Here is a 24467-nt window from a genome sequence, read left to right as displayed (position 1 = left end):
CGCCTGGTCCACTTGGACTGGGACACACTGTCAGACCCAGCGTCACCCTTACAAAGCCCTTTGCAGTGTTGTTATTCACGGCTCAGTTCCCCCACCCCTCCCCCACCTCACAACCACTTTTCTCACCTGCTTTTAAACTCTTGCTTGCTTCTAACTCAGCCAGCGATGGAAGAAAATCTGTTTCTCTGAGGCGTTCTGGGTTCTTCTCTCTCTCTGCCCCCTCCCTTTCTTTCTCTGTTTCCTTCCCTCTCCATCTTCCCTCTTTGATTTGGCCCCAAATTCACCCAGCTGTCCGCAGCGTGCTAGTTACACAAGGGCTAACCTCCCTGTAAAACATCCTTGGTCCCTCGGTTTAAACTGCACCCACATGGCAGGAGCATTATTTTATACTGTCGTGTTGGAGGCACGCACGGTTTTCGTTACCTTTAGGATCGTGTAGGATTTCGTGGGCTGGAAGGGAAACCTAATAGCCAGATCTAACATGTTTCTGTGTTACAAATCTCAGGTATACAACCCATCCTGTGGCTGGACTGGTATGTAGTGCCAACTTAATAGTGAACACCAGGTCGAAATACGTAGTAGGAAAACCTGGCCAGAGTGAGGGTGTTCTGCAGTAAATATCGACAGGCCACAAAAGGAAAGCCCAGTTAGTTTCGGATCAGCAAAAGCTGATAAAACTCAAACACTCATCCGTGCATCTGGTCGGGAAACGTTTTGTCACACCCATTGCAGGCCAGGCTCTGTGTGAGGCCCCAGGGTGGGCAGGGTGGGCAGGGTGAGCCTGAAGTCCTCTTCTCCCCCAGGTAAGCCAGGGCATGTAGACTGCCGATGCAAGGAGGGCAAGGCAGAAACGGCCTCGGGCCTGCAGGGACCTCACCTGCCTGGGGCTGGACCTTCTGCTGGGGCCCAGGTACAACCACAAGCATAGCCCAGTCCAGGGGGCTTCAAAGGCCCTAGTTCCACCCCATCCATGCTAGTAAAATTACTCTGATAAGTATAAGTAATCATATTTTTATACCTAGATTGATTTGTCCTGAAACTCATACATTAATAATCAAAATCTTTGTCTGCTAGCTTTTGTCCTGGGGACTCCCCAAAATATGACTTTGCTTATCCTATGAATTATCTTCATGCTTATATTTTTACTGTTAGCTTATGAAAAAATTACTTACGGGCATTTGTGTGAAGCCAATGTTATTGGTAACAGTTCTAAATGTCATTGTTCCTGGTAATAATAATAATGGATTGTGTATTTTTTTTTTAAGAATTTAGATAGGGGGCCAGGCCCAGAAAGAGAGCTGTTACCAGACATAACTTTTTATTTTCTTTTGGCCACGCTGCGCAGCTTGCTGGATCCTCGACCAGGGCTCGAACTCAGGTCCCTAGCAGTGAGAGCTTGGAGTCCTAACCACTGGACCACCAGGGAGTTCCTGGGATTGTGTATTAAAGTGCCTGGCTTTAGGCCAGGTATATAAGAGTCACGAGATAAACAGGAATTGAATCTAAGACTTCTTTACAAAGAAAAAGTGGGAAATGATGTAGAAAGAACTCACAATTGCACAAAGATAATGGAAAGAATAATCCCCCCCCAGAGTGGAAACATGTAAAAGGCAAGGGATCAAACTAGCAAAGAGTAACAGGCTGACTTTGTAACATTGGGTCTTGTTATGTATGTGGAGGAATGTGATTTGACCTGTGACAAGTTCTTATTTAGGTAGTAAAAAAATTATAATGAGATTTATTCTGTTTTGTGGGTAATGAGACAATGTAAGTAAATAATCATATAAAACACGTTTAGATGAAAAATTTTAGATGACATCACATAGGCATGATTTACTATGTGCCCAATACGACTGTGATCTTGGACCGTTGTTCAGCAAATATGTACACACACACATCCCCGCTGTGGGCAGAGTTTGCTTCACCCCCTTGGGCGGGTGCGGGTGTGGCCGCATGCCTTGCTTTAGTCAATGCAACATTAGTGGATGTCTTGCAAGGAGAGGCTTAGAAAGTGTCTGAGCAGTTGTGCTTGCCTGCCTGTGCTCCTGCACAGCTCCTGAAAGAGAATATGCCTCAGGTCACTGTTGGTCCAGAGAGGATGAGAGAGACGTGGTGCAGATCTGACCCCAACCACAGCTTGGAGCCACATCAGCCAACATCAGCCAGCCCACAGACGTGTAGGCCAACCTGCAACAGGCTTATTGTTGTTTGGCATTGAGTTTGGGGGTAGTTTGTCATGCAGCATTATCGTGACAATAGCTGACAGTTACAATAACTGAAGTCTCATATTTGGGGGAGGCGTTTCAAATTAAACTAAAAGATAGACAAAACTATTTAGAAGTTAGCATATCTATAAATAAACGTCTAATTTAAATAGTAGAGGTTTTATGAAATGTATGGAAGTCCTCATCCTCTCCAGCTGCCTACAATCTGTGGGCAACCCTGGCTAAATAACCCTGCATTGCTGGGGCTTCCATGAGCCTGTAATGAAAAAGTCCATCTCACAGAATAGTTACTAAAAGCCAACATGAAGGAGAGACTGGAAAAATATTCAACTCTGAGTTGCATGGGGCCTAAGCACTTAAATCTGTTTCACTGAAAATGAATATTGTTTTTGCATGCATATTTTAAAGGGGCAGAAGACCTCAAACCTATGACAGTTTGAGGTTCAAGTTTTGGCTCTCCTGGCAGGCTAGTTCTTTGTTGTGTCAGACCGCCAGGATTCATGTTGCACAGCAGGTGGGAGCCTCAATAATTTAAGCAAAATGTTGGCTCTTTCAGCCAAGGAAAAGGCAGCTCACCCAGGAATGCTGCAGTAGCGCGTCTGAATAGGGCGGCAATCAGAGCCCCAAATCGGAGCATCCTAGGGAAGCCGGGAAGGAAGGACCCTGCCCCTGGCTGCCTTGCCCCCTTGGCATTCCACATTTGAGCAACAGGAAGTAGGGGAGGACTTTGCAGAAGCTCTTAACCTTAGGGAAGCCATCTGAAAGCTATTCTAGTTCCTTTCCTTCTGAACAAGTAAGACAAGCCATTATACGTCCTCTCAATTTTGGATAGAAATAGATTTTTGCATAATTTATTCCACCAAATTGAGTAAGTACACTTGCCATTTATTTTGTCTCATAAAATTCCTCTTCAGATCATTTTATAAACAGGAGGAAAAAGAGAGGTAGATTCACAAATCTATCATTCTGTGGTAAAATTGTTACAGCTTGCCCGAAATGTGAGCCTACAGCAGTTTCTGTCTTTGTGAAGAGGTAATAATGCCAATTCAGTGTCAAAAACAGCATATAAATATCATATAATACACCTCACTCATGTAATAGGATCACTTGTCTTAAAACTTATATCATTAGTAGAAGAGCATATGTAATTACTTCTATAATATTTTTAAGAAATATAAATAAATCGTATAGACAGTTACCATCAAAATGCTCTTACACAGGGGAAATCTCTCAAAGTTATTTTGTGATTTTGTTTTTCCTCACCAAAAGAATACCTGTCAATCTCTTTCGCTAGGTCTTGACACATTAAATCCTAAAAATCAGAATTTGAATATAAAATTATCTGTTGCAAGCAGAATGTTCTAGTCTTTAGTTCTCAAAGAAGGAAAAATGTCCTTGAAATCAACATGATTCAACAACTAAGTATTAATATATCCATACCATCATGCACATGACAATTATTTTCACCATTGTCCTTTTCATCACTCAGGAAGAACTTGCATTTATTGCAAACTTCAGCCATTTTTCCCCTTAATAAGTGTAGCAAATAGGGAGCAAAAACAAGGCAAAAGGTTTTATTCTCACCAGTTTCATTTAGCATAATTTCAACTTTCAAATTATAGGAACATAAATGAATGTCCTACTTCTGTGTTAAAAGTACTTGACTACTTTGTGGGACGTTGTGTGCCCATTCTTTACTAAATTTTCTTGGTCGCTGTTGCTAGGTAACACCGCTGACCTCCCACAGCTGAAAAAAAATGAGAGGGTTGGAGGGAGCAATTCGGCATTGTTAGCATTTGACTAATAAGGTTGTTGGGTTGTTTTTTTTTAAACTATGTATGTAAGCATTTGTCCCCTTCTGTAGGGAATGTCATCGTCTATGGGAACACAATTGACACATACACCACGGTGGAGACGCTCTTGAACTTGGGTGTGAGGGGCTCCTACATCCACCTGGTGCAGCACCCACCCACCTCCATCATCAGCTGCATCAACAACTACGCAGTGGAGGGCGCAGTGCAGGATGCGCTCCGAGCCGCGGGGGTGACCGTCTACCGGGATGCGGTCCTGGCTCAGTGGAACGATGGCTTGAACCCAGACCCCATCCACAGCGCCAGCTTCACCACACCCACCAAGCCCTTCCAGCTCCCTTGCTCCGTAAGTAGGTCCCCAGAACCTCACACACCACCTTTGGGGGACTTGGGGTCTGAAAAGTGGTAGGTGGTGAATTTATAGTCACAGGGTTCTTTTTCCCCTAAACGTTCAGATTTTCTATTGCTGAGAAATGAGCCACCCAAACTGAGTGGCCTAAGACAACAACAGCCATTCCATATTCTCTCTCGTGGTCCTGGGGCTGGACCGGGCTCCCCCAGCAGTTCTCCCTGGAGGTCTCTCCTGGGGCTGACGTCAGACTGGGGTTGGGGCTGGAATCGTCTAGAAGGTGTGTTCACCCACTTGTCCGTCTGCTGGTGTCAGATCAGCTTCAAGTGAGATTTTGACCTGAACACTTACAAGAGGCCCCTTCATGGGACTGAGCTTCCCCTCTGCATGGTGGCTGGGTTCCGAAAGCAATGGGACAGAGACAGAGAGAGAGAGACGCAGAGAGAAAGAGAGAGAGAGAAACGGCATATCTCCTTTCGTGACCTAGCCTCAGAAGTCAAGCTGCACCCTTCCACCGCATTCTGTGCCCTAGAAGCAGGTCACTAAGGCAGCCCACACTCAAGGGGAAGGGAACTGGACCCCGCCTGTTCCTGGGCAGAGTGTCAGGGGGGCGGCTTTGAAGAGGGCCAGCCCCACTGAGCGCTCCCCATGTCCCGGGTACCATGCTGCACACCGGCAGTGTATTCTGTCCCCTCCTCACAACAGCTCTTTCAAGGGAAGCATCCCCACCTTACAGACGAGAACACCGTGGCTCCACGTCAGCTGAGATCCCAACCCAGGCCAGCAGGGCCTCAAAGTCCATGCTGTGTCGACCTCCTAAGATTCTGGAAACAGCAATAGGGGATCTTCCCCCATGATGTATGGAGAGAGTACTTTGCTTTGGGGCTTGTCACAGCTCAGCTCACACCCTGTTCAGGAGATGAGCAGAAGCCAGGAGGGAGGAAGAGGGGAAAGGGGCCAGTTGATGTGATGGAGAAGCAGGAGATCCCTCAGAGAGAGGGGGCTGCGGTCCGAGTGAGTGCTGGAGCTATGGGGGTCAAGGGCTGTGCTGGCGGTTGGGATAAAGGATGCCAGCAGCATCTAGTGGGCAAGCCGGCTGGGGACCCCCGTGGGGGCTCATAGCAGCCCCTCACCTGGCAGTAGGGCTGGGTCAGCCTAAGTCAGGGCTTCTCACCCAAGGGCCCCTATGGGCCACCTTCATCCCCCCGGAGTCTGGACTGGAGCTCAAGGCAGACCACCTGCACAGAGGGGGTTTCCCTGCCACCTGTCATTTCATTCTGATAACCCAGGGGGATTTCACATTCTGCTCTCAGTACCTTCATTTACTCCTTCACTCCACAAACATTTATTGGACACCTACTAGGTCTCAGGCTTAGTCCTAAGTGTGAGGGATATAGCAGTGAAAAAGACAGAAAAAGTTCATTTTATTTTAACATAAAAGTGACACCATCTACACATGTATGTCACAATACCTGTATAAGATAGGGAAAATCAACATCTTTTCACCAAAAGTTTCCTCCCAAAATGATGATCGTGGAAGATGTATGCCCAGGTTATCCTGGGCAACTCTGGGGGTGAACATATACCCTGCTTAGGGCGCATGGGTGCACGAAAACCTCCCCCAATATCCAACTGAATACAGATTCTGTAGCAGCCCCTGCTGGCCTTCAGTCTCCTGTCCAGGTCAGAATTGGAATCATGGCAAGGACATCTTGCAGATACTCTCAACTGCCTTGATCCAACACATCTTCCTGCCCAAACTTCACCCTAAATGGATGAGTCGGACATTGGCCTGCTGTCCTCAGGTCCTGTCTCCGGCTTCCCCTGCTCTGCTCTGCACCATGACGAGGGGCCTCTACAGAGGACCCTCCCAGCCCGTTTCCCCTGACTCTCATCTGTGTTTGGCCAACAGTAGGTTGGCCAACCTGGCAGGAGATTAGAAACTGGAAGAAGGGAACGATCAGGGTATTTATCCCTCCTGATCGTCAGCTTTGGGTGGCATCTCTGCCAGGGAATTAGGAGACTTTTGATGGGCACGAATATATTCACGATCTTCACTGTGGCCATGTGGTCATGGTGTCGTGGGCTGAATTATGTGCCCCCAGAGAGATACGGTCCTAAGAACCAGTACCTGTGGATGTGACCTTATTTGGAAATAGGATCTTTGCAGTTGTAGTCAAGTACAGAGAAGGTCATCCTGGTTTGGGGTGGGTTCTAACTCTAATGATTGGTGCCCTTACATGGAGAGAGAGACTTGATGACAGAGAGGAGGCCCATGAGGAAGAAGGCCCCATGCTGACGGAGGCAGAGATGGAGTGATGGCAGCCACAGGTCCTGGAGCGGCAGGGATGGCCAGCGCCCACCAGCAGCTAAGGAGAGATGAGGACCTCTCTGAAGTTCTCTGTCTAGCTAGACATTTGTCAATTTTATTGATTTCTTTTCCCCCCAGAGAAACGGCTTTTGAGTTTGTTAATTATCTCCGTCGTCTGTCAGTTTTCTCTCTCATTGATTTCCACTCTTAACAATTATGTTCTTTTTTCTGCTTGCTTTGGGTCTACTTTGGCTTTCTTTTTCTAGTTCCTTAAGGTAGACCCTTAGGTCATTATTTGTAGAAGCATTTAAAGCCAATGTTCCTACTTCATATTTTCATCCACTAGGTACTATTCAGTTGGCATTACAGGAGCACGTGAGTTGTGTTTGAGAGGTCTGAGAGGTCTGTAACTCAGAACACGTGCTCCCACGGACAGTGTTGGATTTGCTGATCCGGCGTTCACTCTATTCCACAAACCCCTATGTCCCAAATGTAACCGTAGCGTCAATGCCTACGCCAAAACCATATAAAATAATATGATAGAGGTACTGATAGTCTTTAAAACGCAGTAAAACAAGGGCTAGTATATGTATGTGCCCCGTAATAAAAGAGTCGTTTTCAGTAGGAGAAAAACTGGGTAGGTAGAAGAACTTTGCGGGGATGCTGAAGGGAGCTGCTGGGCATTAACGGTCCTGTTTTTTCATGCATAATTTCAATTCAAATCAAACATCTTTCCTGTTTTTCTGTGAGTGGGAAGTCTGTTTCTATAGAGATGGGAAAGGAGTAGAGGAGGAAAAGAAAAGAGGAGTAGAGAGACAGAAAGTTTCAGAGTCAGGGACTCAGAGAAATATATTTTCCTGTGGTCACTGAGCAAGGTTATAAAACAGAAAAAATTTTAAAGAGGTTTGAAGGAAAGAAGCTGCCTGGATGGGGGTAATTGGGATAGGATTAGACATCTGAGTGAACAGAGACAGGGAAAAGGGCAAAGGCCCTGCCGGTTCCCTGAGGGAGAAGAAAGGACGTCATAGGGATGGTGGATCTGAGTCCAGTGCTGTCCAATAGAACTGTCTGCGATGGTGGAAATGGTCCATGTCTGTGCAGTCTAACATGGCAGCCACCGCCACCTGTAGCTTTGGGGCATTTGAAATAGGCCGCCACAACTGAGGGTCTGGATTTTAAATTTTGTTTAATTGTAATTAATTTAGATTTAAAAGTATATAGTCACCCATGACTAGTGGCTACTGCAGGCTCAGTTGTGGCTCATTCCTCACTGGCGCGCCATTCCTAGGTGCAGGGAAGGGCATGGAAGGGGCTTACCTCTGGCTCAGGACAGCTGATTTCTGTACATAATGGGGCAAGTGAGGTGGGTAGAGCTGGCGTGTGAAGGAAGCAGGGAGTGTGGTATCCACCAGTATGATGAGGACCCAGGTCATATGTCCATTTCTTACCGTGCTTTTAATAAGGTGGCAAACTGTGTTTAGGTAAAGATAAAAATGATTCACCTTAGCTACTTCAGTGACAACTGAAGACTTAAAAACAGCTAACTTGGACTGCTTTAATGACTTAACATCAATATGGAAAATGATCTCCAGATAGGTACGAGAGCGCATTAAAATTTGGGCAGAGAAGGGAGGGGCCTGCAGGTACCTTGTAAATCTTCACTGAATCAGTATCTGCCATCCCAGGGCAGGAAGTAACCAGGCAGGAGCCCAAACCTGGGCGGTACCAAGGCGGACGGGGCTTGCATCCTCTCTGGGGCGTCCTGCAGGGAGAGACAGGCTTTCTGGGTTTAAAGGGGCAGGAATGGGGCAGCCTGAAGACTCAAACCTGGACGAAGTGACCCCAGGAAGCAACCTGGAGAGACCTAAGTGTCAGACACAGGAGAGGAAAATGGTAGGAGGCTGAGAAGGAGCGATTCGAAATGTCTGAGAATGAGAGGAAAGTGGTGTTTATGAATGTAAACCTCCTTACAGGGAAGAACGTGCTCTTGTGGGAGATATTCCACCATGGGGCACCCTCGCCCCTGGATGCCTAGATTGAGCAATTAAAAAAAAGAAGAGTGACATTGAATGATCTTAATTTCTTCTGTGTACCAAAGATACACACACCATTATGACATACTGTTTGTAGATTTAGGTTTTCTTGTGTGCCCCAAGTAACAAAATAGAGACTCTTCACCCTGTTGGGAAGGTACAGTGAAGAGTGATAACTAGAAATAATGTGATTGTTCACTTTGTAGATGTTCTTCAGCTTCTGTGAGAAGAACGTGGATTACGAAACATTCAGAGCCTTCAACGACGCGTGCCTTGTCTACGACGGCCGCCTTGTGATAGACACCAACTTCCACACCAATGACATAGCTATCAGAGCTGCCGGCTCCCTCACCAAGTTCTCCAACAGGTATTACTCGAATGAGTGGACTCACAGCAACTTCAATTCCAAGGAAATTGGCTTCCAGCTGGCAGCCGTGATGCTCAACCTCTTTGACCCGACCCTCGAGCCTGTGACTGAGCCGCCGGCTGACCTTGACCGCCTCATCCCCATGTACAGGGGAGCCAAGATCAAAGGTATGTAGTGGGCCACCTTCATCCCTGTGATGGAGCCACTGGTTGGATCTGGACCAGCCAGCCCTCCGTTTCCTGTAGGTTTGCTGAGGAGGCACCTGTGTCCCTCAGTGGGTTTGCACAGAGACACGGGAGGGCTCTCTTTTATGTTTATTTATTATGGACTTGATTTTATCACATCAGAACTGATGTGATAAAATTTTTCACATCAGAATGTGTTGCTCACTTTTCATATAAGGAAACTGAGACTAGGGGATCATGAGTAACTTGCCCAGAGGTCCCTCACGACTGGTGTATGGTTCGATGCCCTGACATCTTACCAAACTTTCGTTCTCAATATAAGTTGAGAGGTAAGGAGAACTTCCAAGCCTCCCAGGCTTTGGTCTGCTGTCTGGATGGATAAGCTAGACCATTAGCAGCTGTAAAACGGTCCAGTTTTATCCCCTCAGCTTTATTGACCCCTAAGGAGATCATCATATGAGTGACACAGAACTTTCTTATATTTGGGAGGTGGGAGTTACCCTTGAAAACAGTATCTTTGAATGTTGTGGATCTTCTACCAGAAAAATACACATGTTTACAAAACTGTATGTTTACTTCCAGAAGGTTGATGGACCAACCCCCATAGTCATCCATGGACCCCTAGGGGGTCTGTGAACCCTAATCCAGTAAACAAAACATCAGGCTAAAGAGACAAAAGCCCTGTATTGCAGTCCTTGTGTTTATCTGCCCAACTAAATGGCCTCCGAGAGGTCGTGATCTCCTTCTCACTCTGGATGAGACCTTAAGAAAGGTGGTGGATGTGGGAAAGGAAGACAAGGCATGGGTGTCAGAGGCTGATCAGAGCTAGACCAGGCTCGGGCTTCTAGGGCAAGCTAGAAATAGTAACAGTTTCATAATATGAGTTTTCTAAAGCATTGAACAAGAACTTTGTTGATTTTCCTTATAACATTTACTTAGTATTTTGGTTACATAGTGGAGGAGGATGGAGAATGGGAACACCACGGCAACATTTGTAGACCAAAGTCTTGGCTGGCTTTAGCAGGCAGAGATGAGAATGCCACAAGTTATGGGAAATCAGGATGCACGGGATCAGCTTGGCACATCTTGGAACATTGGTGGCTATATTATGGGTTATAACGGCACATTCATTTTGATTTTATTAAATAAAATAAACCGCAGGGTGTTCCTTGCTAATAGAGGTACTTGAGTGGGGAAGTTTGAGTAGTATACACCATGGCAGGCATCTCTGGTTGTCCTGTGGTACAGATGTAAGCCCTGTTACCCAGTTGTTACCCGACTGAATTAAAATGTGGAAAACTTGCCATTTCCACCAGGAGGCATCCTCCCTGGGTCGTACCATTATCTGCATATCGCCAAGCCTGCCATCCCAACCCCATTGGAGGTACAAATGGCCCAGTCTGATTTTGTAAGTATTATTCCTGAATTTCATTTTACTTTCAAATATAACACTTTGTTTATGGGGGTAGGGGTGAAATTCTTAATTCAGTCTTTAGTGTAATGCATTGGTTCATGCATCAGAAAGCCATGTGGCAGTTTGGCCCCCAAAACGGCCCCCACTGACTCCCACCCCTTGGTATTCATGTCCTTGTATGGTCCCCTCCCACACTGACTAGGGCTGACCTGTGTGGCCAGCAGAATATTGTGGAAATGACAGTGTGTGACTTCCAAGGCCAGGTCCTGAAAGGTAATACAGCTTCCAACTTGCACCCTCCTGGGTCACTGCTGCCATATTGTAAGGTCACCCAGGTGGCCCTTCGGGAGGCTCACGTGGAGAGGGATTGAGGATTTCTGCGCCAGCCAGTCGTGTGATGGAGCCACTGTGGAAGTGGTCCTCCAGCCCTAGTCCAGCCTTCCGATGATGCAGCCCTGGCCAACATCTTGACTAAAACGTACAGGAGACCATGAGCCAGAATCCCCCAGATAAGCTATTCCCAATTTCTGACTCCCAAAGACCGAGGTTATAAAAATGTATTGTCATTTTAAGCCATTTATTTTTTAGAGAAGTTTTAGGTTCACATCAAAAGTGAGAGGAAAGTACAGAGATTTCCCATATACCCCCTGCCCCCATTCATGCACAGCCTCCCCCATTGTCAACATCCCCACCAGGGCGGTACATTTTTTACAATTGATGAACCTACATTGATGCATCATTACCCCCTAAAGCCCACAGTTTACATTACGGTCCACTCTTGGTGTTGTACATTCTATGGGTTTGGACGAATGTGTAATGACATGTACCCACCATTACGGTATCATTCAGAGTAGTGTCACTGCCCTAAAAATCCCTCTGCTCCACCTCTTCATCCCTCCCTCCCTCCCCTGCAACTCCTGGTAACCACTGATCTTTTTACTGTCTCCATACTTTTGCCTTTTCCAGAATGTCATAGAGTTGGAATCATACAGCATGTGGCCTTTTCAGATTGGCTCCTTCACTTAATAATTTGCATTTCAGTTCCCTCCATGTCTTTTCATGGCGTTAAAAGAAAATAACCCATTTCTTTTTAGCCCTGAATAGTATTCCACTGTCTGGATGGACCACAGTTTATCCATCCACCTCCTGAAGGACATTAAGCCACTAAGTTTTGAGGTAGCCTGTGATGAATCCATAGATAATTAAAATAACCACCTCTGTGGCAATAGTAAACTGCTTGGGGTCTGGGATGTCTGTCCAGGCCCCCCTGTTCTCCTGCCCTTCCTGGACGACACAGGAAGGGCCAGCGAGGTGAAGCTGAAGCTCTGTGTGCTTGGGGGTTGGGAGGGGCGTTCCCTGTGTTCAAGGTAACTGGAAAGGGCACGACATGGTTGCTCGGTCGGTGAGCTTCTCAGGTAAGATTATCGGACAGTTGGTCCCAGCTGGTGTTTGTTGTCAACTGGGGTTTCCTTTCTGGTGCTTCATGTTTGCTTTTTCGTCAGTGAGGAAGACACTGGAGGTTGCCTGCTTCCACTCCCATTTTCTCATCCTGAATTTTTTTGAGGGTTAATGATCTGACTAAGTTAAAATAAGCACATCTCCCAGATTTCCTTGAGAATGAGGTCAGCCATGTGGCAGGTCCTGGCCAATGAGATGTAGTAGAAGCTGCTGGAAAATTCCATAAGGTGGAGCAGACTCCGGATGTCGCAGGCTCCTGGCCCCTCACCCCCTCTCTTCGGGAAGTCAGAATCCCAGCTCTTCCGTCGACTTCCCATGGACTTTGGACGAGTTATCAGCTCCTCTGCATTTCTGGGGTTATTAGGGATCCCATATAAAGTAACACTGCCTTCAAGGAATAAAACAGGTGACCCGTCAGTGGTAGATGTTGTTAATTATAGTTCCAGAAAAATAATGAAACCTGGTTCTTCTAAGGAAAGGATGGATGCTGTGTGTTTAAAACTTATTTCCCTTGGGCCTTTCCCAGATTCTTTCAGGTGTGTCCTGTATCCACAGTCTGATGCAAAATGTTCTTACAAGTAAAGAAAGGACCGTAGCGAATGGTGCTCCAGTCTGTACTGCTGTGTAACAAAACTTAGGGACATGAAGCAGCCATTGGATTCCGCTCACAGATTCTGTGGGTTAGGAATTCGGACAGTACACGGTGGGAATGGGTTCAAAAGCTAGGAAATACTGGACTTGGTTTCACACCGAACCAGATTCTTCAAGGACAGTGTGTGATTTCTGACATGCAGTGTCATTTATTTATCAACCACTGGTTCTCTCTCTGAATAAAGTCAGAGGAGGAGCGAAAGGGAGTTTTAGATAATGAGGGTTTTCATAAGAATGGAACTTGACTAGCTTCTTTGGCTGGTGCTGTGACAGTATTTGAGCAGGAACCCTGACTGTAATTAACCATTTTGCCAGGTGGGCCTCCTTTTTAATTAGTACAGAAGACCTAAACAGATTTTTTTCCCCCATTTTATTCACCAAGAAAAAAAATGTAGGATGGTTCCAGGGCAATCTTTTGGATTTGGAATTAATTTGATTAAGTAAATTTGTTGCCAGAATGGTCAGGCAGTCGCCTAAATATGGCCACAGTGGATCGAGAATGGAGCCCACGGGGCAGTATTTCACTAGAGAAACTAAATTACTGTTCTCACAGCAAATGTAGTACAGATGAATCTCATCAGACTCTTGTAGCACTCATGCATCGGGATATGTAAGTAAGGAGATGCTTTAGTAATTCATGAGGTAACCCGACAAAAGGAAGACAGGGGACCCCAAGTCGTCTACATAATGAACTGATCCGCAGATTCCAGTCCACATGCTTTGTTGGCTTATACTCCACGGAATAAACAAATTTGTCACAACAAACTCTGCCTGGGTACCATTAAATTTAAAATTGTGTATTCATCGTGGGAGCTGGGAACCTGGTTTCTTGCATGCCGAGTCTGATTACCCCTGGGTCTTTCGTTTGGCATGAATTCCAGAGCCATATTCCAATCTTTGTCAAAATCATAAAGGAGCTCAAAAGGATAATTATATTCAGGAAAAAAGGAAGAGACAAAAAAAACAACACATCAGAACCCGTTACTCTGTCAAAATTTTAAACTCAACACCCAAATCTCCTAACAATTTATTCATATACTTAAAGGAAGAAACTAGCCACATCCCACAGAATTGGAAAGTGTATGAAATCATCATCGTCGTTAGCCCAGAATCCCTCACCGGGTGGCAGGGCTGGAAGCTGCCTTAAGTCCTTGTGTAGTGGAGTGATTTTCTGGAAGGATAAGCAGAAAGGGTCCTGGACTTCACTGGATTTTCCCATCTGTCAGCAACAGTGACTAGGAATGACCTCAGAAATTTAGATAAGTCTGCCCAGCCCCACAGGGGTAACTTGTGTCTGAGAAACCCATCTGTAGGCGACTTGCCTTTCATGTCAATGCAAACTATTTTGATGCCGCATGCCTAGGACGGCCCCCTGGTTATGTGATCGCAGTGCCAGATCTCATTAACGATGGTCACGGTCACTTCCAGAGTCAAGATGTGCTGTCTTTGCACCACTGGGCATTTCTTTCCTCCGTGTGCCTTTAAATTCAACCTTTAAATTAAAAAGTAAGGCCAACTCCCCTCCACCAAATAAACAGACCCACGATGACACATCACTGGAAACGATGCTGACGACACAGCCCTTGTAGAACAGGGCGTGTGATGCTGAGACACCAGCCATGGAGTCACTGTGGCCCTCGAGTTGAGGTGCTCAGAATCCACTGAATCAGCCCGCAAATACAAGTGCTTGTGAGCAGAGGGTGGGATATTCAGTGAAACTCTTTGCCAAGTCAAAAATATTGTCAGCCACGTGGGTGGATCCCGAGATGTACCCCTCTGATGCCTGAGTTCCCTTCCTTAATCACTCAGCATAAAGAAATTTCAAAGAGGAAGAGGAGAGTCCACGACCTTGTGGGATCTGCTGTCCACTGAGGCCAGGGAAACCTGGTGCTAAAAGTATGCCAGAGCTGTGGCCAGTGCCCCCTTTCCCGGACCCCCAGCCGCCCTACCAGCAAGGCCAGGGAGCAGCCCCTCCCCCAGACACTCATTCAACTTCACCAAGGCACCCCTGACTGCGAAGAGGCCTCCCCAGGGTCAACTTTACTTGGTGGCTCATCATAGCAAACGCTATTTCTGAATTAAGTACACACAGAGCTATGAAAGTGATGAACGCGCCCGTTGCGAGCATCTCTAAGAATAAATACAAGACTTTAAAAACCATTTGAGTTTGGCACCAGCAGCTTTAGTCTTAGCCCCTTCCATTAACATTTTGTTAAAATGTTGACACAAAAACAAATAAATGATACCGCTTATTTTTATGAAAATAGAATGATTCTCTACAAATTATAAAACATTATACATTTTTATACTATACTTCTATAGTATAAAATGTACTGGGAACATATTTTCCTGTTATGAAATAACTCACCAATAATTTCTATTGGATGCATTGCATCCAGATGTGTGCATATACCATTGTTGCGTTAGATAATACTTTACTCGGTGTTTTTTTAAACACTTTGCTATGGAGGTAGATTTCCTCTCTGTATCCACCCATCTCTATGATGCTGGACCTCGTGCACCTCCCTGGGGCGCTGTCCCCCACCCCCATCCTAAGCTGTGTTTGTTCTGTCCCCCAATCTCGTGCATATCCTTGGGGCTGGCCCAGGACTTACCTGGCATCCCTCCTGTATTTCTCACCTTGTGCCTTTATAGTTGGCTGGTTCCTCCTCAGGGCTTAGTCATGTGATACACAAACACCCACCAGTTGCTTCAATTTACTTAAAAATCCAGTTAATCCGTGTGTCCTTGTTTAGATAAAGTCCCCAGGGGATGTCCAGGACTCGGTAAATGTTTGGGATCAGTGCAGTTCAACTTGCCCTGGATTTCTAAATGCCACATTCAAGTTCAGAACAAAAGCTTAAATCTATATGCACTCAGGAGAGATTTACTGAGTGCTACTGTGTACTGAGTTCAGAGTCCAGAGGCAAAGTCTGTGGGTTCAGCCACCACCAGCCAAACCCAGGTTTGTCCACGGAGGTTCTGTTTGTTGCTGGAGCCGGTGAGAAGCGTGTCTCTGGCTGGTCAGTCAGTGGCCATCGGGGGCTGAAATAGAAAAAGTGGTCATGACTGGGGTAGAGGGGCATCTTTCCTTGTCATCTGGGTTCACATGGTGGTTTAGCCAGTTTCTAGGGGACATAAAGCCATGAATCTACACCTTTCACAATTTACAAACTAACAAGTAGCCCACAGAACGGTATATATATTTTCCGTGAACTTGAACCTTCTTCCCAGGAACAGACCCTACCAAACAGGTGAACCTCTGCAAACCCAGCTGTCAGGGATTCACCTTTTTCCTTCTTTCCTTTGTTCGAGTAGAACTTTAAAAACTGAAATTCCTTTTGCGCACCTTTGACTAGGAGGTTTTTCTCAAAATGGTACTGTGAAAAAATTAAAGTTAACAGTCTTATGACACCGCGCAGGAGGGAATAGACCCAGTTCCACCTACTGGCTGTGCCAGGTATTGAATAACGGAGAATTGACCGTAACCTAGCAACTAATTTAGAAACGTGGAGCGATATAATCACAGTGTCAAATACCCTGAGGAACTTTCAGTCATCAAATTCAAACACATGGTTTCTGACACGCACTTATCTTCAGTCGAGTTTGGTCAGTATCTACTACTGTGATTTGCAACAGGCGATAAGCTCTAATCCGTCCGTTATATTTGAAAAATAAATTGCTATGATAAAGTTCCCAAAGTCCAGAAATGTTTCTAACGTTGTTTTTCTGATGCACTCCTCCGCCAGGGTTCAGAAATAGTAACAGGTAACGTGAAGAACGGGACTTACTTCCGAATCCACACCAACAAGTACAAGATGGTGGAAACCATCACGTGCCTTTCCAAAGTGCCTTTCCCTGCCTCCAACTACATCCGCCTGTTCGGCCAGCACGAGCAAGTCCTCAACAACCTGTGCGCTCGATACAAGGACGGGCTGGTCCCAGACCTCTACAGGTGAGCTGGGCGTTGCCCTTTCCCGGGGATTATGGGGTGGGGGGAATGCAGACACAAGCCATGGATGTCTTGTGAATGAGGGAGGGGTTTTGTGATGCGCCAGGAAGTACACGGGAACCCCTGGAAGAAGCTAGAGCTTCTCAACAGTGAAGTGTATCAGACCTACCAGCACTGGAGAGGCCCACGGAGAAGAGCACAGGCTCTTGGTGTGTCCACAAGTGGCTGCACGGCCACGTGCAGGCCTGGGTCCCAGACGCATCCGTGCACGGCCTCCACGCCACAGATGATATTCAAGTCTCTCTTGAGACACAGGCTGCTAAGAGCAGTGGTCAGAAAACGTAAGAGGTCGATTTGGGGGCAGGATGGAGGTACCTGGTCCTGGGGGGAGTTCCAGCACCACGGACAGGCTGTCTGTGACCCCAGCCGCCTCCTCACGGCACGTGCTCAAGCAGAGGGGGCGACCGTTTGCCTAAGACGTTGGGAAGGAATTCTGCTCCAGCAGGTTGGTTAGACTGGGGGCTCTAGATCCCCAAACGGAGCAAGTCAGCACTCCGTTTTGGGCCCTGTTTGCGAGCCTGCTCAGGGCAATGCGTGTAGCTGGAGTTTGTGTGTTTTCCCTGCTGTATGGTATTCCGTGTGTAAGATAACTGTGTCACAGCTCATCCGTCCATTTTCCTGTCGATTGATGTTCATATCGTTCCAGTTTGGTGCCATTGGCATCGTGGGCACACCTGTGCAGGAATGTCTCTCGGGTGTACTAGGTGACGCCCAAATGTTCCCCACGGTAGTGGTGTCTGTTACCCTCCCTCCAGCCAGCCGTGAGAGCCCTCCGCAGCCCTGGCAGTCTTGGCACTGTTCAGCTTGAACGTTTGGCCACCCTGGTGGTGTGGAAAGGTGTCTACCCAGGGTTTCAGTGCTCCCTTTCCTGATTTCTTTTTTTGTGTGTGGTACGCGGGCCTCTCACTGTTGTGGCCTCTCCCGCTGCGGAGCACAGGCTCCGGACGTGCAGGCTCAGCGGCCATGGCTCACGGGCCCAGCTGCTCCGCGACATGTGGGTTCCTCCCGGACCGGGGCACGAACCTGTGTCCCCTGCATCGGCAGGCGGACTCTCAACCACTGCGCCACCAGGGAAGCCCCCCTTTCCTGATTTCTAATGCAGTTTAGTGCCTTTTCATTTGTTTGTGGGCCATTCATGGTAGTTTCTGGGGAAAGGCCTGTTTATGGCATTTGTCCCTTTTTGGGGGGTGGCGGTCGTCTTCTCTTACTAACTCACAGGAATTGTTCGTATATTCTGGATACAAACTTGGTTGTTTTACATTTCCTTCATATGTCTTCTTCCATTCTGAGGCTTGTCTTTTCACTTTCTTTATAGTGTCAATTAACAGATATTCTTCATTTTAAAATCATCTGTCTTTTTCCCGATGTCTTGGATATTTTTGTCCCTTTGCTCTTCTAATAGTTTTACAGTAACCTTGTGACGCTCCATGAAAAGCCCCACTGGATTTGATAGGAAATGCATTAAACCTTAGATCAATTACATAAAGTTGACATCTTTGATATTAATTTTAGTATCATAACATACTAGTTAACCCTTGAACTATAGTGTCAATATAGTCAAAAGTCGAAAGTCCGAGTATAACTCACCTTCTGCCCTCTGTGTCTGTGGTTCCACATCCTCGGATTCAACTAAGGGCCGATCAACCAAGCATGGATCGTGTAGTACTATAGTATTTACTATTGAAAAGCATTTGTGTGTAAGTGGACCCACGCAGTTCAAACCACAATTGTTCAAGGGTCAACTGTGTAGATCTTGATTTATGTGGGTCTGTTTAATATCTTTCAGTAAAGATTTATCATTTTCTCCATCAATGGCTTGCTTAATTTTTGTTTGATATGATCCAAAGTTCTTTATATTTTTATTGCTGTTGTAAATATCATTTTCTTACTGATTGCTTCTATATAGTGTATAGAAATGTGCTTTTTTTATGGTTTTGGATTCTGCAACTTTGCTAAACTCCCTCATTCATTCAGATAATTTACCTGTAGATTCTTTTAGATTCTCCACACAAAAAAATTATATCATCTGCAAATAATGCCGGTTTTGTTTGTTTCTTCTTTTTAAATCTTTGTAACTTTTATTTCTTTTTCCTGTCTTACTTCACTGGCTAAGATTTGTGGTAAAATTTGGGATAGAAGTAGTGAGGGATGACACCCTGGCCTCATTCTTAATTTTAAAGGGAATTCGTTCAATATTAAGTGTGTGACGTTTGCCATCCATATTTTTGTAGACACCCTTTGTCAGGATAAGGAAGTTTCTTTTTATTACTGGCTTGCTAAGCATTTTTATCATGCACGGATTTTTATTTTTTCCCAGAAAGAGTACTTAACTTTTTTTTTTTTTTTTTTTGCTGTACGCGGGCCTCTCACTGTTGTGGCCTCTCCCGTTGCGGAGCACAGGCTCCGGACGCGCAGGCTCAGCAGCCATGGCTCACGGGCCCAGCTGCTCCGCGGCATGTGGGATCTTCCCGGACCGGGGCACGAACCCGTGTCCCCTGCATCGGCAGGCGGACTCCCAACCACTGCGCCACCAGGGAAGCCCAAGAAAGAGTACTTAACTTTTGAAACCTTTTATGTGTGAGGATATCTTCCTATATGTTTCCCATTATAAACTACATTTTGATAAAGTATCAAATTCCTTAATCATAGGCTTCCCCTCCTCAGATCTTTGTAGACATGACTCCAACATTTATTTAAAATAAAGAAAAATACAGGTATTCAGAAAGTGAATTCATTTGTTCCTCAGCTTGTGGGTAGGATTTTATTGTGGCTCTCAATCTTATGCAAAATATTTGAGTTAGAGGGGAATCAGTTGTTCGTCAAAGAACATTTTTATGGGAGCTATGTATTAAGAGTCTTCTCTGAAAAGAAAATATTTTCACATTTGACCAAATTCAGTTTGTTTTTCCTGAGAAGAGATGCTGAAAGAGACAGACTTTGTGAGCTCGAGACCACTGGTCTGGGCACAGCTGTTAACTGAGGACAGTAATAAGTTTAAAAGTGAATTTGATTTGCTAGGAGTGAATATTTGGGATGGCAAAATGGGACAACACTGGCTATTAGGACGTGCCAACTGACATCTGTAAGAAAGGGGACAGGGGGATGGTGGCTGATCATGTTCTAGTGTGGTACCCAGGGCGCTGCCAGGCCCCGTCCGTCCCTCCCGGATGCCTGTTAGTGCACGAGCAGCTGCGGCCACGTTCTTTTCAAGTGCCACGAAACGCTGCCAGGGCCCGTGCTGACTCTTGGCCCAGCACTGCTCGCCCTGTCTGTTGTCAGACCAACTGGCAAGGCTCTTTCCAAGCAGGCAGGGTGAATGGTTTAGCTGATTTTGGCCGAGATATGATTACCGATTGTTTCCCTGACCTCGGCAGCACCAGTAACATCTCTTGTTCAAATCTGGGCGCGTTTCCATCTGTTGCGTCTGGGGGTACCTTCCTCCAGGCTGGGAGGGCTGACCGTTAACCAGCCGCTCTGTCTTCTGCAAGACAGACATGACCTCAAGGTCAAGTTCCTCTCCGGGTTCAAAGAAACCCTCTGGATCCTTTCTCTCCACTTCCCTCGATCTATTCTCACCCCATCAAGGGCCAGGACAGAGGAGGTGCTGGTGGCCCCAGTGGGAATTGTGGCAGCCACTCAGGCAGACGCTGTAGCAGCCAAGGCCTCACCAGCCGTGTCTCTGGCTGCCTGCGGACAGGCTCACTTGGAGCCATTTGGGGACACGTGGTGGCTGCCGAGCAGTCAGCCGCTGTGATACCCAGGCCGACAGCTGTCACAGGACAGCAGTGCCGCTGAGGGTCTGGAGCCAGGCTGGCTTGGATTCTACCTCTGTTTCATCCTTTGTTTTCCGCTTGGCGCTCCAGTGCAAACCACTGGTGATGGAGAGAATAAATTCACCACTGGTGACTGTGTGTGTGCGTGCATGTGTGTGCCTGTGAATGTGTGTGCCTTTGTGTGTGAGTGTGTCTGTTAGTGTGTGTGAAAGAGAGAGAAATAAATTGATGGGTTGACGGATTTATCACTTTGGAAAAAGAATGGAGTCCCTGTAATTTATCTGTTCCTTTCTGAACCAACCAGCATTTGAAAGTCACATAACAAATGTGTTACAAAATGGACTTTTCCGCAATCTTCCCCTCAGAGCACCTGTGCCCTGCGGTGTCCCACGTACGCGTGCACACGCCTGTCACAGCCCCTGCAGCTCTCGCCCACCCCCTCTGACGATGTCTAGAAGGGGCCGCTCCTTCCCTCCACCTGCTGGGCTGCTTCGCCCTCAGACACTGGGGCAGAAGCAGCTTCCACGGGGGTGCCAGGAAGTCGGAGATGGGAACCGTGCGTGGAGAGGAAGGGGAGGTGGAGGCGGGGCCCTGCGAAGTCCCCATCACGGGGCTCTAACAAGGCCTGTCCCCTGTCCTCCCTGCTTCCTTACCTCTGCCTCATCTTCATGTACGCCGCTTAGCGGTGACCCTGCAAAGAAAAGCTCCTGCCTACCGACTTCCCCCACACCATGGCCTTAACTAACAGTCTGTAGCATCCTTTATCCTCACGGCGTGAATAGGTCTTGCCCTGGCTTCTTTGTGTGAGCCCATCAGATACTCATAAACCTTGATTAAATCACCTCTTCTCACATCTTAACATGCTCAGCTCTCAAAGGCTGCCCTCGCCCGGCCCTCTCCTCCTGCGAGCGCTGCGTCCCCCTCCATGCTTCCCAAATGCTCGGATGCCTATTTTTAATGGCTAAGTGCTGCTGTGCACAGTGTTCTAAATGGGATTTGAGCAGGCCCTTTAAAAGGCTGCCGTTACCTTTTTGAACCACGTAGCCCAAGGAGTGACTCCCTCAGGAAAGCTGCCGTGCGCTATCTCTGTCTTCAGAGAAGCCAAGTAGGACGCTGCCAGCCTGCGCAGCCTCCTGATTCCCTTATTAGACTCAATTGGAATCATTTAATCATGACTTAACGTGTTTTTCAGTTCCCCTGTAGTCAGTGACCTTGTGCTATGCCCGGTAGGATATCACACACCAAATACTAGGTGCCCATTTTTCCAGACTTATCAAAATTTTATTGAACTATGGCTGCCCACTCCAACTTGTCAATTTTTTGGTGCATACCTAAAATTTGTTGGATAATAGTTCTCCCAAGATGCAACTTTCCCTGTTGACTGCTTACCGAGTCACCCACCTGCCTTTCTGGAGACCCTTTAGATCAGTGTTCCTGTCCATCATTCATTTCAGATAATGCCAATTCCATTTCATAGCCTTATAAAGAATCCTTTTTCAAGTGATTTGCTAAAATCAAAATCCATCCTCTTGGGACTTCCCTGGTGGTCCAGTGGTTAAGACTCCGTGCTCCCAAGGCAGGGGGCCCAGTTTTGATCCTTGTTCGGGGAACTAGATCCTGCATGCCACAGCTAAAGATCCCACATGCCACAATGAAGATCCCTCGTGCCACGACTAAGACCTGGCACAGCCAAATAAATAAGTAAATAAATAGATAAATATTTTTAAAAATCCATCCTCTTCATTTTGCTTCCCTGTTATTTAACTCTATTTCTCCACCCTTGTGCATGTTCACACACTTTCACCTGGGGCTCCTCACTGGTCATTCCCTGGCCTCGTTGATCCAAGAGACATCTCCTTGCCCACTGGTTTTCTCATACGATCACGTTGCGTGTGAGGCTGAACCCATGTTTTGGAACATCCCTCATTACTGAGACGGTCAACCTTAGGTCTCAAAGTATAGACCAATGAAGGGGCCAAATTCCATTTAACACAACCTATGTCCATTTTTATTTGTAATATTGCTCCGACTAAAAGACTAGGATTCTTTTTTTCTAGTATATGTCATCTCCTTCCTTCCCACAGTGCCATTGTATGGCATTAACCTTTCCTGGGATGAAGGGCAAGATTGTTTTAAGCAGTCCTGTAGTCATGGCCAGAACGTGTCCCTTCAGACATTCATCCCAAGATGATAACATGCAGGAAAAACAAATGCAGGCAGGCACACGGTCAGGGCTGAATGTTAAGGTAATGACCCTGGAGCAGTGCTTGGAGTCTGGAGCTTTGCTTTTTCATCTCTTATCCGATGTGTCCCAATAATTTGCCTCATTCGTCATAAAATTATAGTTTGGCATATTATCTCAACATTTATCAGAAAGGCCTGGATTGAGATATTTTTATGGTTTTGAGGTATCTGGAAGGTACATTTTCTTATTTCAACTGCCTCAGTCTCATTCGTGTTAGAATCTTTGCCTTGAGGACAGTGCCCATAAGTGAGTGAAAGAAAAGTGCGTATCCCATCTCACAGCCAAGATTCATTTCAATGTTAAAGGCCTTTATTAGTGAGAATGTGTAAAGACTCATCAAGGACATGCAGTGCCCATTCCCATCAGTCTAAAGTGAAGGATGGGGGCTTCCCTGGTGGCGTAGTGGTTAAGAATCCACCTGCCAATGCAGGGGACACGGGTTCAAGCCCTGGTCCGGGAAGATCCCACATGCCACGGAGCAACTAAGCCCGTGAGCCACAGCTACTGAGCCTGCGCTCTAGAGCCTGTGAGCCACAATTACTGAGCCCGCGTGCCACAACTACTGAAGCCCACATGCCTAGAGCCCGTGCTTTGCAACAAGAGAAGCCACCGCAATGAGAAGCCTGCGCACCACAGTGAACGGTAGCCTCTGCTCGCCGCAACTAGAGAAAGCCTAAACAGCAACAAAGACCCAATGCAGCCAGAAATAAATAAGTAAATAAATTACTTTAAAAAAATAAATAAAGTGAAGGATGAGGGACAGGAATGCACGTTTCTTCACCCGCCTGGTTCCATGTGAATGCCCCTGTCCTTATGTCACCACCTCTGAGCAGGCATCACCATCTCCTGAAACGGAGGAGCTTGACAGTCTCCCTACTATAAAAGAAAATGATTGCTTTCAGTATCTGAAGGGAAACAGGGATATTTAAATCACATCTTAGTACCTGGGGGACATACATGCAGCGCAGGGATCCAGCGTCCTAGACACCGTGCTGCAGTGTGACCTGTACGCGGGACAGTTCACGTGATGTGGGACACATAACTCACATATGTGTCTGTTGGACCACATCTACAATATTAATGAAAAATTTCAAACTTTTCACCTAGCTGTATAAAAATAAACACTTCATGGCGAAACCACCACGGCCATCCGTAAGCTCTAGATAGCCCCCCATCTCCACAGCTGCCGAACCAGCCACGTTTCTGTCACGCTTGCCCGTACACTCGTGGTATATATCCTAAGGTAATTTGGTGTGAAAACCCAACAGTGCGTAAGAGTGAATCCTTACTTCTCCATCCTAGAGTGGAAAGGACGCTAGACTGAGATGGGTTCAATTTCTGCGCTGTTGTTTATTAGCCTTGCAAACTTAGGCGAGACATTTCATCTCACTGAGCATCCTCTTCCTCACTTCTGAAGTGGAGACATCACCAGCGGTCAGACTGCCCACATCACAGGATAGAAGCAGGTGATGATGCGGAAGTGTTTAACAGACGTAAAGTAACACACACACACGCCAAGTTTCGTCACTACTTTAGCTCAAGTGTTCACGTTCCCTCTAAGTCCATACTAGCCTTCATGGAGAGGCAGACTCTTTCAGCCTTTTACACAGTTTTCCTTCTCCCTCCCAAGTTA

At 46.6% G+C, this 24467-nt stretch overlaps 1 protein-coding gene across 1 annotated transcript in view; it reads left to right on the top strand.

The window, feature by feature from the left end:
- Positions 1-24467, top strand: part of CFAP61 (cilia and flagella associated protein 61) — a 256888-nt gene that overhangs the window by 194228 nt on the left and 38193 nt on the right. The window contains exons 22-25 of the mRNA XM_029220311.1: positions 4090-4382; positions 8936-9263; positions 10598-10689; positions 16554-16759. Of these exons, the coding sequence (XP_029076144.1) occupies positions 4090-4382; positions 8936-9263; positions 10598-10689; positions 16554-16759 (919 nt within the window). The remainder of the gene's footprint in view (positions 1-4089; positions 4383-8935; positions 9264-10597; positions 10690-16553; positions 16760-24467) is intronic.

The sequence above is a fragment of the Monodon monoceros genome, unplaced genomic scaffold (assembly GCF_005190385.1).
Source record: "Monodon monoceros isolate NGI ecotype Baffin Bay Population unplaced genomic scaffold, NGI_Narwhal_1 Super_Scaffold_13, whole genome shotgun sequence".
Classification (NCBI taxonomy): Eukaryota; Metazoa; Chordata; class Mammalia; order Artiodactyla; family Monodontidae; genus Monodon; species Monodon monoceros.
The sequence above is the reverse complement of the archived record's forward strand: the minus strand, read 5'-3'. Positions and strand labels throughout refer to the sequence as shown.